Source organism: Aethina tumida, chromosome 1, assembly GCF_024364675.1.
Source record: "Aethina tumida isolate Nest 87 chromosome 1, icAetTumi1.1, whole genome shotgun sequence".
In the NCBI taxonomy this organism is placed as follows: domain Eukaryota; kingdom Metazoa; phylum Arthropoda; class Insecta; order Coleoptera; family Nitidulidae; genus Aethina; species Aethina tumida.
Genome location: NC_065435.1, coordinates 49,614,690 through 49,632,366, shown reverse-complemented (window position 1 = coordinate 49,632,366; position 17,677 = coordinate 49,614,690). Strand labels below are relative to the sequence as shown.

At 29.8% G+C, this 17,677-nt stretch overlaps 2 protein-coding genes across 8 annotated transcripts in view; both read right to left on the bottom strand.

Moving 5' to 3' along the window:
- Positions 1 to 2,279: 2,279 nt before the first annotated feature.
- On the bottom strand, positions 2,280 to 9,388 carry LOC109595805 (probable inactive tRNA-specific adenosine deaminase-like protein 3). 5 transcript variants are annotated; one of them, XM_049968968.1, is made up of 2 exons: positions 9,230 to 9,388; positions 2,280 to 3,478 (listed from the first exon to the last, which is right to left on the bottom strand). In XM_049968968.1, the coding sequence occupies exon 2, from the start codon at positions 3,314 to 3,316 to the stop codon at positions 2,300 to 2,302; it is 1,017 nt and encodes a 338-aa protein (XP_049824925.1). In that variant the 5' UTR covers positions 3,317 to 3,478; positions 9,230 to 9,388; the 3' UTR covers positions 2,280 to 2,299. The 5 variants fall into 5 exon arrangements, with proteins under 5 accessions (XP_049824925.1, XP_019865914.1, XP_049824920.1 ...); XM_020010355.2 differs by lacking the exon at positions 9,230 to 9,388 and adding an exon at positions 8,922 to 9,145; XM_049968963.1 differs by lacking the exon at positions 9,230 to 9,388 and adding an exon at positions 6,478 to 6,534.
- A 1,745-nt stretch (positions 9,389 to 11,133) lies between these two features.
- LOC109595822 (neogenin) overlaps positions 11,134 to 17,677 on the bottom strand; it is an 89,225-nt gene continuing 82,681 nt past the window's right edge. Inside the window, exons 12-21 of one of the 3 annotated variants that reach the window (XM_020011251.2) lie at positions 17,377 to 17,665; positions 17,171 to 17,329; positions 16,764 to 17,114; positions 16,351 to 16,707; positions 16,246 to 16,281; positions 15,723 to 16,094; positions 14,367 to 14,453; positions 13,942 to 14,164; positions 13,713 to 13,885; positions 11,134 to 13,538 (exon numbers count right to left, since the gene is read on the bottom strand). In XM_020011251.2, the coding sequence (XP_019866810.1) occupies positions 13,300 to 13,538; positions 13,713 to 13,885; positions 13,942 to 14,164; positions 14,367 to 14,453; positions 15,723 to 16,094; positions 16,246 to 16,281; positions 16,351 to 16,707; positions 16,764 to 17,114; positions 17,171 to 17,329; positions 17,377 to 17,665 (2,286 nt within the window). In that variant the 3' untranslated portion in view covers positions 11,134 to 13,299. Of the gene's footprint in view, positions 13,539 to 13,712; positions 13,886 to 13,941; positions 14,165 to 14,366; positions 14,454 to 14,715; positions 15,030 to 15,722; positions 16,095 to 16,245; positions 16,282 to 16,350; positions 16,708 to 16,763; positions 17,115 to 17,170; positions 17,330 to 17,376; positions 17,666 to 17,677 lie in introns of those variants that run through there. The other 2 variants (XM_049968907.1, XM_049968911.1) reach the window with 2 other exon arrangements.

Genomic DNA, 17,677 nt, shown 5'->3' with positions numbered 1-17,677 from the left:
AAAAGGGTACTGTTGATAGGAACTGTCCCCAAAGCAAATAACCAATTGATTAATTCAGATGCAACCTTTTATGTAAAAAATTAATCCTGTTATTTTCCTTCAGGACCAGCGCCTACCAACAATAGCCCTTTACCAAACAATAGGCAAAAATATAAATTAATTTTAAATTTTGAATTTCATCTGGAAAAAGGGTATTGTTGATAGGAACTGTCCCCAAAGCAAATAACCAATTGATTAATTCAGATGCAACCTTTTATGTAAAAAATTAATCCTGTTATTTTCCTTCAGGACCAGTTCTTACCAACAATAACCCTTTACCAAACAATATGCAAAAGTAAATTATTTTTAAATTTTGAATTTTATCTGGAAAAGGGATATGTTGATAGGAACTGTCCCCAAAGCAAATAACCAATTAATTCAGATGTAACCTTTTATGTAAAAAATTAATCCTGTTATTTTCCTTCAGGACCAGCGCCTACCAACAATAGCCCTTTACCAAACAATAGGCAAAAATATAAATTAATTTTAAATTTTGAATTTCATCTGGAAAAAGGGTATTGTTGATAGGAACTGTCCCCAAAGCAAATAACCAATTGATTAATTCAGATGCAACCTTTTATGTAAAAAATTAATCCTGTTATTTTCCTTCAGGACCAGCGCCTACCAACAATAGCCCTTTACCAAACAATAGGCAAAAATATAAAATAATTTTAAATTTTGAATCTCATCTGGAAAAGGGGTATTGTTGATAGGAACTGTCCCCAAAGCAAATAACCAATTGATTAATTCAGATGTAACCTTTTATGTAAAAAATTAATCCTGTTATTTTCCTTCCGGACCAGCGCCTACCAACAATAGCCCTTTACCAAACAATAGGCAAAAATATAAATTAATTTTAAATTTTGAATTTCATCTGGAAAAAGGGTATTGTTGATAGGAACTGTCCCCAAAGCAAATAACCAATTGATTAATTCAGATGCAACCTTTTATGTAAAAAATTAATCCTGTTATTTTCCTTCAGGACCAGTGCCTACCAACAATAGCCCTTTACCAAACAATAGGCAAAAATATAAATTAATTTTAAATTTTGAATTTCATCTGGAAAAAGGGTATTGTTGATAGGAACTGTCCCCAAAGCAAATAACCAATTGATTAATTCAGATGCAACCTTTTATGTAAAAAATTAATCCTGTTATTTTCCTTCAGGACCAGTGCCTACCAACAATAGCCCTTTACCAAACAATAGGCAAAAATATAAATTAATTTTAAATTTTGAATTTCATCTGGAAAAAGGGTATTGTTGATAGGAACTGTCCCCAAAGCAAATAACCAATTGATTAATTCAGATGTAACCTTTTATGTAAAAAAATTAATCCTGTTATTTTCCTTCAGGACCAGCTCTTACCAACAATAACCCTTTACCAAACAATATGCAAAAGTAAATTATTTTTAAATTTTGAATTTTATCTGGAAAAGGGATATGTTGATAGGAACTGTCCCCAAAGCAAATAACCAATTAATTCAGATGTAACCTTTTATGTAAAAAATTAATCCTGTTATTTTCCTTCAGGACCAGCGCCTACCAACAATAGCCCTTTACCAAACAATAGGCAAAAATATAAATTAATTTTAAATTTTGAATTTCATCTGGAAAAAGGGTATTGTTGATAGGAACTGTCCCCAAAGCAAATAACCAATTAATTCAGATGTAACCTTTTATGTAAAAAAATTAATCCTGTTATTTTCCTTCAGGACCAGCTCTTACCAACAATAACCCTTTACCAAACAATATGCAAAAGTAAATTATTTTTAAATTTTGAATTTTATCTGGAAAAGGGATATGTTGATAGGAACTGTCCCCAAAGCAAATAACCAATTAATTCAGATGCAACCTTTTATGTAAAAAATTAATCCTGTTATTTTCCTTCAGGACCAGCTCTTACCAACAAAAATCCTTTACCAAACAATATGCAAAAGTAAATTAATTTTAAATTTTGAATTTCATCTGGAAAAGGGATATTTTGTTGATAGGAACTGTCCCCAAAGCAAATAACCAATTAATTCAGATGTAACCTTTTATGTAAAAAAATTAATCCTGTTATTTTCCTTCAGGACCAGCTCTTACCAACAATAACCCTTTACCAAACAATATGCAAAAGTAAATTATTTTTAAATTTTGAATTTTATCTGGAAAAGGGATATGTTGATAGGAACTGTCCCCAAAGCAAATAACCAATTGATTAATTTTGAGGTAATCATTGAAAGTAATTAAGACAGGATATATCTAACTTATATATTACTAAAGGCTTTGACACTCCCTTTCAAGTAGTCCAGCAAAAACTTCATAATGATGGTTCAAGTCTTTCACAGTATGAATCTTGCACAATGTTCCTAAACCTCCATTTGTTGATTGCGAACCGTATATCACTCTTTTAATTCTGCTATGAATTAAGGCCATCGCACACATCACACATGGTTCACATGTAGAATACAGATAATAACCTGTACATAAATATGGTCCATCCGCTGGTACTTCTACTTCACATTTTGATTTATACTTGGTTGCGCCAAAACTAATATTTGGATGCTTTTCTTGTAGCCGATTCAAAAGATTATCCGGAATTCCTCGTAAGTCCAATGGTCCATTCGTCTTGTGTCGCGGATTTTGCCAAAGTCCTCCGTTCTGAGTTTTAGCAACGTTATCGACAGCCACCATTACTGCATGCTTGTAGGGTCCTGTAGATGTTTGACTATATCCGACAGCTACAAGCGAGTTTAATTTAGGATCCACCACAACAACACCAGCTAAACTGGAGGACATTTTTGCCACATCTACAGCAACTTTCATGAAGCTGCGATGCTGCTGCATTTCCCTTTCGTTAAACATCGTATTCGTACTAAGTTTCTCCAAATACTTGTTACTGTGGAAGTTGCAGGGCCATAATTTGTTTACAACCTCATACTGCTTTCTCACTTTTGGCGCAATTTTTGCCACCATGGTTCGTCTTATATTGTCCTCTAATAGGGCAACATTGAAGCCCTTGCTTTTGAGAACTTTTAAAACTTGATCTTCATCTGCAACTGCACACGGCAACAGAAGAATTTCTTTTCCTCGCATTTTCTTCAAATGCATCAACTCCGGCAGTGGATAAACAGCATTCAGTTCAGTAATAGCTTTTGATATGTCTTTTGGATTGGCAACAGTGGTATAATAGACCTCCTCCAAGGGTATGTCCTCGATCAGTTCGTCTGGTAACACAGGATAAAAGTGACAGTCGCCGTCGTCGTCCAGTTTCGCTCGTTTCGCCGCGCTCATTTTCAAAGACCAAATTACTTAACGTAGATGTAATTAAATTAACGTACGTGCGCTAATTGCATTCACTGACACCATCGTTTTATTTAACGTTCTTTTATTTTCCAATTGGGGGGCATCTTCTTATTGGACGTCAATGGAACTCTCAATTGGCCGTCACGGAACCTAATAGAACTTGGTGTTACTTAACATATACATTTTACGGTACGGCATAACATGTTTATAATTGAATAATTACAAGCCATTTACTTGTTCGATTCGATAGGCGGAAGGAACTGAAGTGGAGGCACATTTACAATTTATTTCAGAAAATTTACCATCTATATGGACGCTAGACTTATTCAAAGTTAAACATGTTAACTGTTATATAATTAGAATTAAACAAAGTTGACTAAATTATTATTAAAAAGTTGCAAAGATTCTATTGTTTAAGAATATTAAACCTATTTGTAATAGACATTTTGCATTATAGTTTATCCTTTAAATATTTTATAGTACAATTATTTAATCAGTGATATGTTTAAGTAATATCGCAGTGCTAATCAAATTTGTTATCCATATGGCATTATCAATAAATTAATTCTAACAACCACTAACCCAATTCGATGAATGTATATTTTGAAATGTAAAATAATACTATCAATTTATTTAAATATAATAATATCTGATAAAACTTTTAGCATTTCTAACTACTTGCTAAAGTCAAATAAGAAAATGAATAAATATAATATAAGTAAAGTTTACTAAAATATAATCAACACGAAGATCTCAAAAAAATAATTGTCACTTTAAATATTTAATATTATAATTATTTAATGTTATAACATACCTATGAGTTTAGTAACAGCGTAAAGTATAAATAAAATATGTTATTCATATGACATTATCAATAAATTAATTCTAACAACCATTAAGTCAATTCTATGAATGCATATTTGAAATGTTAAATAATACTATCAAATTACATAAATAATAATTTACGATAAAAGTTTTAGCATTTCTAACTACTTACTAAATTTAAATCAGAAAATATACCAACATCGGAAGTAAGTTGCCTAAATATGATTACAATTGCTTTATTTGAATGGTAAATAATATTAGATTGATGAAATGTAAAAAATGTAAGTAATAAATGTGAATAGAAAATGAAAAATTTACCTTCCAATGTTTGAGACACGACACTACTAAATCATCTTGAACACTACTGAATGATGTTTGATGTACATTTGTTTTCACTACAAATGTTTAATTTGGACAATAGCAACGCGATGTTGATAAAACAAATAATTTTGATATTCAAATTTTTTAAGCAATTGTTTTCTCATTTCAAATTTTTAATGTGCAACGGTAATGTGATATTGATAAAACAAATAATTGATATTAAAATTTTAAAACCAATTGTTAGTATTATAATATTGATAAACATTCAATGAAATGTAGAAAATGCAATAAGAAAATAAAGTATGAATGATGTTAATGGAACGAAAAAATTTATATAGCCAATTATAAATTTTAAGAGTCTAACAATTATAATTATGTTTTATAATCACGAACGATTTATTCGAATATGTAATATGCAATTGATGACATGTTTTAAGTATATATTGTAAATGTAGACAACATAAAAAATTTACCTTGCAGTTTTCGGGATGCGACACTACTATGTTAAACATTCTCAAACACTAACTGATATTCATGACAACTGTATATTTGTTTTCTTACTTCAAATGTTTAATTTGGGTAATACCATGGTGATGCGATGTTGATAAAACAAATTTCACATTTAAATTAAATAAAATTAAAAACAATTGTTTTATCATTTTACACAATTATAATTAGAATTTCATAATACAATATTGATAAAACATTCAATTAATTGTTAAAATGCAAAAAGAAGATAAAAGAATAAGTCAAATTCTAACTACTAACTAAATTTAAATTATAAAATATACCAAAATCGGAAGTAAGTTGTCCAAATATGATTAAAATTGTTTTATTTGAATGGTAAATAATATTAGATTGATGAAATGTAAAAAATATAAGTAAAAAACGTAAATAGAAAATGAAAAATTTACCTTGCAATGTTTGTGACACGACACTACTAAACCGTCTTGAACACTACTGAATGATGTTTGATGTATATTTGTTTTTACTTCAAATGTTTAATTTGGACTATAGCAACGTGATGTTGATAAAACAAATAATTTTGGTATTCAAATTTTTTAAGCAATTGTTTTCTCATTTCAAATTTTTAATATGTGCAATGGTACTGTGATATTGATAAAACAAATAATTGATATTAAAATTTTAAAACCAATTGTTATTAGTATTATAATAATATTGATAAACATTCAATGAAATGTAGAAAATAAAGTATGAATGATGTTAATGGAACGAAAAAATTTATATATCCAATTATAAATTTTAAGAGTAACAATTATAATTATGTTTTATAGTCATAAACGATTTATTTGAATATGTAATATGCGATTGATGATATGTTTAAAGTATATATTGTAAATGTAAAGACAAAATAAATAAAAAATTTACCTTGCAGTTTTCGGGATGCAACACGACTATTTTAAACATTCTCAAACACTGATATTCATGACAACTGTATATTTGTTTTCTTACTTCAAATGTTTAATTTGAATAATACCATAGTGATGCGATGTTTATAAAACAAATTTCACATTTAAATTAAAAACAATTGTTTCATCATTTTACACGATTATAATTAGAATTTCGTAATACAATATTGATAAAACATTCAATTAAATGTTAAAAATGCAAAAAGAAGATAAAAGAATAAGTCAAATTTTTGAGCTGTTACAATATAATCATTCCTAAACTAAAAATATAATTTTCGTATTATGATTTTCAAATAATTTATTTTAACTGTAGTAACACGATACTAATGGAACGAAAAAATTTAAATAGCAAATGTAAAGATTAAATAATTATAATACCCTGTAATGTTTGAAATGTATAACATCAACAAATATTTTTAAATATTGCCATATAAATTTCAAAAATGAAATTATGTTTTATGTCTACTAACGATATAAATAAATAGTAAGTAATAAGAGATTGTTGAATGAATGTATGTATGTATGTATGTATGTATATAGTAAACATAAATAGAAAATAAAACATTTATTTACCTTGCAATTTTTGGGATGTGGCACTACCAAACCATGTCGAACACTGCTGAATGATTTGAATGAATGTATTTAATGTTTTCACTTCAAATGTTAATTCGGACAATAGCAACGAGATGTTGATAAAACAAATAATTTTGATGTTCAAATTTTTTAAACAATTGTTTTCTCATTTCAAATTTTTAATTTGTCAATGGTAATGTGATATTGATAAAAACAAAAATTTTGAATTGAATATTGAAAGAATAATTTTTAATAATTTTTATAATTTTTAATAACATAAATTTTATAATTTTTATTGTCATAATATAACCACTCCTACATACAGTGGTGATCATTATTATAGCAACTTTTAAATTCGTTTAATATTTTAGCCATAATTCTTTTAATTAATGTGATTGTTGTTTTATACAGTATTATAAAAACAAGATAACAATACATATTCTTGTTCTATCAAATGTTAAATATATTTTTCTGGTCATAAATATATCAACGTTCATTTTTAGAGTAATTTTGAATGATTAAATCTCTGCTATTTAATTTAACATTAACATTTGTATAATATCCTTTTTGTTTTATAATTTTGGCCCATCTCCCTAGCATATATTCGACCATTTTCCGAATATAGAACAAATTTATATTCCTTTAAGCTTTTTGAATGGCTGTGATGAATTCATTTAAAATTTTAGAATTTTTATGTCGATTGTGGTCATAAACGTGATCCCCTATATTATCTAAGGGGCTGAAATCTGGAGATTGAGACGTCTTTTAACTTCAATTTTGGATTTGTGTTCAAAAACATGTGTTAAGAGCATCATTTCATTAATTTATAGAAGCAAACTGTTGTTTAATATATCTCTATACATAAATCAGTCTGGGTGGGCGTACGCCTGAAGAATTGAAGCATCCCCATATCATAATTGAACCGCCTCATGTTTCACTGTGTTTATAACAAATTTTTTTGATAGTTTTGTTCCTGTTTATGTTTAACATAAGCAGAACCATTTATGAATTAAATTTTGACACTTCACTAAAAATTACTAACCGCACTGTGAACTTTCACTTGTTTAGTGGAAACTAGTTTTTTTTCTTTTAGATCTAGTGTGAAACGAACCCCATCCACTAACGATCTTCTCATGATTCTAGAACTAATTTCAGCAAGCCCTATTTATTCCAGGTTGGCTTTAATTTCAGTTGACCAGTTTTTCCAATTTTTTTAATAATATGGGAAATAATTAAGCCGTAAACTCTCAGCCATCTCTTCTTGCTTCTCTCGGCTGAATTATAATTTTTCTTACAGTTTCACTTCGGCAATTATTAAATAATAATAAGAAGCATAAGACCGCTAGTAAATAAAGACTATAAAGTATAAAGTTGCTATAAATTTGACCATTACAAAAGTAGATATATATAGTAGATATAACAATAAAAAAAATAATAAACATTATAATGTAATGGCAAACAATTCAAGTTGTACAACTCATATTTTTAGTATATTATAATATGTGTATGCTATAATTATGGCCACTACTGTATATACATCCAAAATTCCAAAACAACAAACAATGTTTTATCATTTTAAAAGATTAATTATAATACTATTATACTAATAGATAAACTTTAAATATACTAAATTTTAAAAACATAATTGTGTATTATGATTTTCAACAATTTAATTGAGAATTAATATGCAATAAAATTAAAATTAGCTTATTTCTGTTCTGTAACACACATTCTTAAACATTAAAATTCAAATGACATAATTTATTTCACATGCTTAATTTGAACAGTAGTAATACCACGCTGATTAAATATAAAATAAAGTAAAAAATTAAAAGGATAATATAATAATAATAATAATAATAATAATAATAATAATAATAATAATAATAATAATAATAATAATAAAAAATGTACTTTATGATATTAGAGGTATCAAAATATAATCATTCTTAAATACTGAATATATTCTAAAAGATTAATTAGAATAATAGTAATGTGTGTATAAACATTTAATTAAATATAGAAAATGTAAAATTAAAAGTTTACCTTGTTGTAACTTTTGAACTGACAAAATATATCTCATGCAGAAACAAATGTTTAATCTTTGATTTAATTATTAACATAAAACATTTTGACATAACCTCAATAATACACAAAATAACAACCTGTCGAACAAGAAATGTTACTGCTGATCCCCGCGAATACTTATACAGCGCGAATAATATTAAAACAAACACATTTGTTGACACGACAAATTTTAGACAAGTTTTAAACCTAATTTTCTCTACTTCAACAACTACCAATTATGAGTCGATCGTCAATAAGCGCTAATGAACAGGTTATGGTAATTTTTTTGGGTGTTTATTGGGAAACACATATATTAAATAACGACTAATAAAAATAGGAATTTTGAAAAAAAAAAAAATATAATAAAATAAACTTACTTATTCGATCGTTCCGTCCTCGTGGCAATTGAGATCAGTTGACCTTAGTTAAAGTGTCAATAAAAATATGATATACGAAAAATGTTAAATGAAATTGTGCTCGCATTCGTACGACAGTCACGGACAGCGAAACTTGACATCTTGAGTGATGTGTTAACCTGTAAATGTATGTGAAAACTGACGAACGTTCGCGCCCGTTAACCGATGTGTGTTGTACGGCGTTGTAAAATATTCATAACAAAATAAATATGTTACCAAAACCATGTTCAAGGACATAAATCGATTATTTTTACTAAATTGATTTTTACCTTAATACGTGACTGACAGGTGCACTTGGAGCTCCCACCACTGATATAAGGCACTATTTAACCACCACTGGCCAATCAAGCGACGTAAAACCGTACGAAAACTACACGGCTGTTAACAAAATATAAATTTAATTGATTCTCCTAATTGATAAAGAGCGAGTCTTAAAAGATTACTGATAAGAACGACCTCTGGCGCTAATTATTTTAGACACAGCCGCAGATCCGTGTTTACTACAAACTGTTGCGTGTTCGCCAACGGATATGCATTCCAAATTACACCTTAACACCAATCTTATGTTGGGGTAAAATCAATAATGCACGTCTAAAATTGCCTTTAATTGCGAAACTCGTCTGATTAACGAGTAATAACGAATTGTAGATGAAGGTATCTACTTATCTAGATTATTTAATTTGGAAATGGTGGTGAATTGTCTTATAGGATTTAAAGAATTTAACATTATTTTTGTAAGTACATGTTCATGTAAGTTTTCATCAAAAAATTAAAATCTTTTTGTATACTATACATATTGGACCAATACTATTATTCTAAAATTAATTTTCTAATAATTTCATAAAAGAATTTAATTCAAATTTTGTTCAGTAAAAAATATATTTCAATATTCTATACTTTCTTTGCTTTTTTTGTTACACATCTTATAAACGTCAGAGATATTACTTCAAACACATATATTAATTTGATTTGGTTGGCCAAAGAAATAGCACATTCAAAAGTTAACATTTTATGTATACATTTAACAATACTCATGATAGAATTTATTCTTAGTATTACTTATGATTTTTTATTAAATAAATTCTCTCTCAGAGGAAAATAATAATTAACATGAAATATTAAGGTCCAAATATTCATAAAAATTTATGATGCCTAGAGAAAATGGTTTACATGCTTATTAACAAATATGAATCAACACAGTGAATTGAAAATACAATAAGAATATATCCTAACAAAAAAAAACTCCTTTTATTGAGAGACAAATTTTTATAAATCAGTAGAGAACATACTTGTCCTTTAGGTAAATAAAAAATGAATTAATCAGGTCATACAATATCAGTGTCCAGTTAAACAATCAGACGTTGACCTATCCACCAGAAATTTGGCAAAGGGCACTTTGAAGTGGTTAATCCATGTTCATCATCTTCCTAATAAATGTTTGAATTCCAGACAAAAACATTGAAACACAGTGAAGGAAAAGTTTTGGTTTGGGATTCCTTTCCTTGGTCTGGTACAGATCCATTCCAAGAACTTATTAGTAAAAATGGACCGTTTCGTATATAGAGACATCATAAGAGATGTAATGGAAGTATTTGCCAACAATAATTTACCAATTACATTGATTTTTATGCATACGAATGATACGAAGCATGCATCCAAAGTTGTTCAAAGTTGCTTAATAGATAAAAATGTTGTGATTCTCGATTGGCCAGGGTAGAGTTCGGATCCAAACATTATTGAAAACTTATGGAATGACTTGTAATCTCAATTAAAACACCAATAAGTATCACATTTAGATGAATCGTGCTTATTAATTAGAGTTGTGAAATATAGTTTCATTAGTAGTTTCCAATGACCATTGCCAATATTTTATTGAATCTTTGCTTCGCTGTGTACAGGTGGTTACAACAAACAAGAGATACTCAACAAAATATTAACAATTTTATTTAAAGTTACATTTTGCATTTATTTTGTTAGATTTAATTTAAGCACAAGTTTATTTTAGGTGCAAAATGAATAATGAGAGAAAGAATATAGTGTAATTATTTTCAATAAAATATTCTAATTATATTTAATCATAGGTGTGCTGTTAGAAAAATTGGAGTACGCCCCAACTTCTCTGCCTTTTGTAAGATACAAAAGATTTAAACATAAAAAAAATAAAACACCTGTATTACCATTTGTTTTTTATTTTATGTCAGTCACATTTATTGTAATAGTAATAGTAACTACAAACAGTAAAAAACGATCTTAAAATATCAATATTCTAAATATCGCGTTTAAGGCATTTGCATTTCGCATTACCCCTAAACAAAAAATCACACGTCACATATAAAATTACTATAAATAAATATTTAAAATAAAATATTCGTTCTAACACAATCGTAATGTACAAAATAGATAATTTATAACTTAAAATACTGTTACATTTCGTTAAAGCAATTATTTTACAATGTTTAATTTAGAAAAATCTATTTATAAAAATTCACGAATCTGGGGTAGAAAAATTATCTAAATACATGTTTACAAATGGTACAAAAGCCATTTTTTTATAAATTCCGAATAGTAAGTTACAATAAAACAAGAATTAAATTAGTTAACAAATGTTTAAATATTAAAGTAGTATTTAAATACTGAATCATTTCCCAGGTCAGTGCTTATGTTATATAAAAGTTCGAAGTAGACACATCAAGTCTGACACAATTTTGCTCGTAACAGTTTTGGCAATTTCATCATAAGCAGCCAGTATTCATTTGTGTATTTGAATCAGTTATACATTTTGCTAATAGTATTCCTTATTTTACATTTTGTACTACTGTAGCAAAAATATTTTCATGTGCATAATAACTAGCTGTGGTTATACAATAATACAAAATTTCATTGTACTAAACCTAATTTATTCACATTAAATATTTACAGTAATGGCATCTTCATAAATAAATATTTAATAATAATTGTGCTTTTTAGTCCTGCTATTTGAAGAACGCCCAATTCGTTACGTTAGACGTTATTAAATATTTAAGAAGAATATAGGGCAAGAATACTTTTTTCAACATTTAAAATAAGAATATTTAAGTTTCCTAAAAATTAGAATTATAAATATGACGAAAATATCACATTAAGATGTACAGTGTGATTAAATAAAGAATTATTACGATCCACTCAAAAAAATCGAGAACCCCCCATTAAAATCTAATTTATTAACGTAAAATCACACTGTAATTATTTTAATATTCCTATTTTAAATTTAATCATTAAAATATAGTACTACTGATGCCACATGATTTAATTTTATATCCCCTATTACAGAGGATCATAGGTGTGGTAAAAAAATCAGATCGACCAATGAGCAATATTAAAAAATATAAAATGCTGTGGATTACTGAATCTTTTATCGACATTTAGGCCAAGCCACTGGAGTTTCTCACTGATTACATAGGCATTCACTTAATTTCAATTTTATATGCATCATATAAAATGAACAAGTTGGATTACAATGAGGTTAATCTACATGGTAAAAAGTCAGTACAATTTTTAAATGCACTGGGTTTAGATATACGATTTTTGTCATAACACAATAAATTTTTATATTGTTTTCCTCTTAGTACATTAAAATATAATTTTTTAAAATACTGCGTATATTTTTTTATTCACGTAGATTGCCTCAATTTCAATAAATATATTTGTTTATAGCCACGCATAAACTGCATAATATTTAAACTGAGATCGTTGTACGCTGCTTAACATTTGTAAACAGGTAAAAGAAATATAAAAATAATAATTTTGCCTCATCATGGCATGACGAATTTCAAATTAATTATCAGAGAAAGAGTAGTAAAATAAATGTTTTCAAAACATACATAATGTACTTGAGAAAAAAGATTCCATCTATTATCACATAATAACAATCGTAGAAAAACCAACTTAATCGTTAATTGGAATTTAAGTTAATCTGTTTACAATATTTACATAAAAAATAAAGTGCCAATAGTTTATGCAATTTTACGACCTGGTAACAAAACTACCTAGTATTGCAACGGCGCGACATCGGGGGAAAAGAGAAACGTCTTAAACAGGACACTTATGAACTCTATTTGAATTCGGTACGGTACTGTTCTTACAATTAGCTATTTATGATCTTGCGAGTCATTTCATGAAAGCATGTATGCTAGGAACACCCTGTATATAATAAATGCACATATCTTAATCATTGTGATTTAGTAATTGTTCCTTTTCCCCGCGGTTATTGCCCTAAAACCATTCTCCCGACATCTAATCAACAAAACGCCACAAAAATCAGTCTCAAGGGTAAATAACAGTAAATAATAAACCGTACACTCTAGCACTCGAATTCGTTCGCGGTAATAGCGTTTAATGTGAGCATAAGTCCTTCCAGATTGGCCATCTCCTGATTGAGCTCTTCCGTCGAGTGAGATGAATTTAGACGTTGCACTTCTTCGGGCGTGTGGGGCGGTGGATTGGAGGCGCTGATTCGGGATGGCGGCGTGCCGGTCAGTGTGCTGGTGCTACCACTTGTTGGGGCCTTTTTAAATGGCGAAGAATTAGGTCGGACTGTAACTGTGTAAGGCGATTTTTAGAAAATAAAAAGACCTAAAATTTTGAAGAAATGATGTGTTCAAATCACCAAGAGCGGAGGTAAAATCTCAGTGGTTCGAATGGTAAAAATTAATAAAATGGGTCAAATTCGTCTAGTGTCATCGATTGGTTTGGTGCGGTTTTTGTGGTACCTACCGATGTGTTTTGCTTGCGGAGTCCCTGGTGCCGAAATGGGCGGCGGGGCAGGCACGGTGAAGCTTTTGAGCGGGTGACCTTGTCCCTGGGCCCGTTTGGCTGCCTGGTCCGCCATGATGTTCATGCCCGGGGCGTAGGTGCTACCAGGAGGTACATGTGCTACAGGCGGTTGGCTACAAACGAAACGAACATTAGAAAATAAAAACAAATACTTTACTCTAATTTTTACTTGATATATCCGGCAGTGGGTGTATTCGTTTCGTATGTTGCGTGTCCAGGATGCCCAGAGTACATCTGTTCTATAGTCGGTGTATTTGATATTGCATGAGTGTCGCTCTGAACATGTGAACGTGGTAAAGAATACTGAGTCCTTTGGTAAGATGGTCTACTAGATGGAGTGGAATCGGAACTCGATTGGCTCAAAGTCGCAGTGTTAATTGGAGTCGCAATTGCTGAAAACATGACAATTTTAATACAGATTTTTGTACATAAGAATTTTACACAACAAAAATGTTAAAACCAGCGTCAGTCTCCATCTTAATCATGCTGAACTGACACTCAAAAATATCAATTAATTATTAATAAAACACAAAGGAGCAAAATTAGTGTTTTTATGTACAAATATACAAAAGCGTGTAAGCGTTCAATACTCACGTTCTCGAGGAGGTTTTGAATCTACGGGCAACGAAATAATCGGTTTGGATTTGACGGGTCGTTTATTTTTTTCGTCAGTCGAACTACCTATGTGCAGCAAAAGCGAACAGTGCATAATTAACAGAAATTAACATAGAAATATAGAGAAAATAGGAATGGTCAGCAAAAATATAGCATAATTTTAATATGTACAAATAATTAACTATAAGAAAACTGACACACACCTATTAATTGATCATTAAATTATTTAAATTAAGCAGCAGAAAATAAGAATGTATTTAAGTATGTTTGTAGAAATAAAAATAAAATCGATTTAAAATATATGTATGAGGTTAAAACAGAGAAACAATAGCGTCCCAGTTTTTATTGAGAATAATATACCCAGTGGACACACATGTGTAACAAATACACTTGTTGGTAAAACTTTCTACGCCATATTTTAAACATTGTCACATTAAAGAAATGATTTATAGAATATATTAAAAGTTAGCTCTAAAAATAGGAATAATAAAATGCATATTTCATTCAAGATTTAATTAAAATAATAATAAATAAATATTAAATAAATAACGAATAAAAAAACTAAGTGAATAATAAGTCTTCTTCTTCATTCTGTACTTTCAACTTCTGTTTAAGCCCCATAATGATAGTAAGTTGTGTTCTCTGAAATAAAGATAATATCAATATACGCTGCCAGTCTATTGTAGAGAAAATAAAAGGACTGCGGGGAAAAATTCTGAAGGAAAAATTGGAAATTTTAATGATACACTGACATGAAAAATGCATATACCTACCTGTACTCACTGAAATCACAGAACAAATTCAAAGTACAATAATGCGTTTTATACAACCACAAACATAGGACATAGGAGAACCAATTGTCACTATTAGTTTATATTACAAGAAGCCCGGTTATAGTGAATATTTATAGTAAATTGGAGTTACACCACACAATACAGAAATTTTTCTTTGCAGATACATAAAGTTATACAGTTTATATACATAAATTATAGTTAATTAATTGAATTTAGTTTTATAAAAACTATTTTAATGCTAGTATTTTATTTGTTATAATTTTTAAATAATTGTTAATTAAATATTACGTGTGATTAATGAAATATGCATTTAAAACTGGTTCACTGGGTATACATTTCCTATTTACATATAATAAAATGGAGAATTTTATAAGTTATGTCCAAAACATTTTAAATGTTGTGTAACATCTAACTATTTTATTGGTGATAGCAAATAAAAGTTTTTGATTAATTGAAAAACCAGTTAAATAAAGATTAGAAGTTAATTAAAATATTTTGAACACATATCTCAGTATTAATTAACAATAAAAGTTAAAATTACCTCCATAATTTCCAGGTGCGTAGTTCCTTTTGTCCAGTGAATTGGTGTGTACACTATCATGATTGTCATAGTCGTTTCCTCCCACGCTGCGAGGTAACGTCATGGCACCACTGCTGCTCGCACCATCGTTATTTGAATGACGTTTTTCTGCCTTAAGTTCCATTTGATCGTGGTGGATCCACAAGTCAGGTGGTTTAATGTTCTGATTACCTTTCTGATAACCTTTTTTGCTACGATCCGGCGACGTTGTAGCTGGGTCCTTTTTCCTACAGCAGAGGAATATGACCACGCCGGCCACAGTGGCTACTGCAATAAAGCAACCCACTCCAAGGAGATACAGCAGAAAACTCTTGGAGAAAATGCCCTGAGAATCTGTAAAGTTACATGTAATAATATTTTTAAACTCATCAGTGGGAACAATAACTCATATTTAATGACTACTAGCTCGTTATAACAGTAGTTACAATAAATTTAATAAGAAAATGTTAAAACCATAAAATTAAATAAAACAAATTATAATTACCAATATTGTTGTGCACCTTGCTATAAGTGGCAACATCTAAAATAAAATAAAAAAAAAAGAAAACAAAAATCAACAAAACTTGAACATCTATGAGTGCCAACTTACTTTGTCCAGTTCTGAAGGACACTATACCAGAAAAGGGCCCATAACCTCGACTGTTTCTTGCCTGGACCTTAAAATAGTAGAGAGTAACAGGTTTCAAATCGTAGATGACACTAGAATGATTGTCCCCTTTGATGGCAATTGCATGCCATTCACGATCACTGCGAGTTTTGTTCTCCGTATACAGGATAACGTATCCTGTTATTTTACCGCTGGTAGTTTTCGGTGGTTGCCACGTTAATTCCACAATTTGATTCTCCTCGTCCTTGAAATGTACATCTAAATCCCTAGGAGCGACGTTTGGTGGTAACTCGAAAGTTTTATTTGTGACCACCATGCTCCAAGGACTTTCTCTTGTGCCTAAATAAAAAGATATATTCAAAATCGACCCACACTTTGCGCAAACATTGACATACCCTTAATTAATTTAACTGAAAATTCGTAAACTGTGTTCGGCTTCAGATCGTCAATCATGAAATTTAAATCTGAAGTGTTCTCGAATTTGTTCTTGGAGGATTTTTCGGCAGTATACTTTATGACGTATACACGATTGTCTTTGACAACTTGGCTTTTCAAGCTTGGGTCTGTCCAATACAGTACTACAGATTGAGGCGTTATTACGTGTGCCTTCAGGCCTATGGGCGGCATAAGCAGTACCGGAGGCTCTGGAATTGGTTCATCTTGGGTTCTTACCGTGGTATACGTTGGTGGGCCGGTGCCCATTTGATTGCTTGCTCTTATACTCAAGACATATTCTGAATTTGCATCTATAAACCAAGTAATTAGTTGTCGTCTAATGTTTTCCCATCAACAAGTTTGTTACCTAAGTTCTTGATAATGTATGTCCGGTTGTTTTCATGCAATTCGGTCGTGTACATGTCTGGCACGCCTTTACCCCAACCCAAAATGTAATTGCGGATTCTGGTGTTTTGTCTTATTGGTGGCGCCCACATGACATATAAAACATCCGACATAGACCGGACTGAAATCACCAATATTAGTAAGAATCATAATAAATTTGACAGTTACCTTTGATATACGCTGGCTTATCAGGTACTTTAGTCTCTTCCATATCGTTCTTGTAGGTGGTAGCTTCAATCCACTCACTAGGTGGACTTGTACCGTTTATATTTAAAGCCCATATTCTTACCATGTACAAAGTGCCTTTTTCAAGATTGTTAAGAGTAACGTGGTGCATTTTGGCTTGCGTTTGTATGGTAACAGGCTTTCGCGATTCTTTGCGATATTTTATTTTATATCCCAAGATAATTCCATTTTGGGATTCTGGTGGAGGAGGCTCCCACCTAACTAAAAGACTCTGTAAAAAACA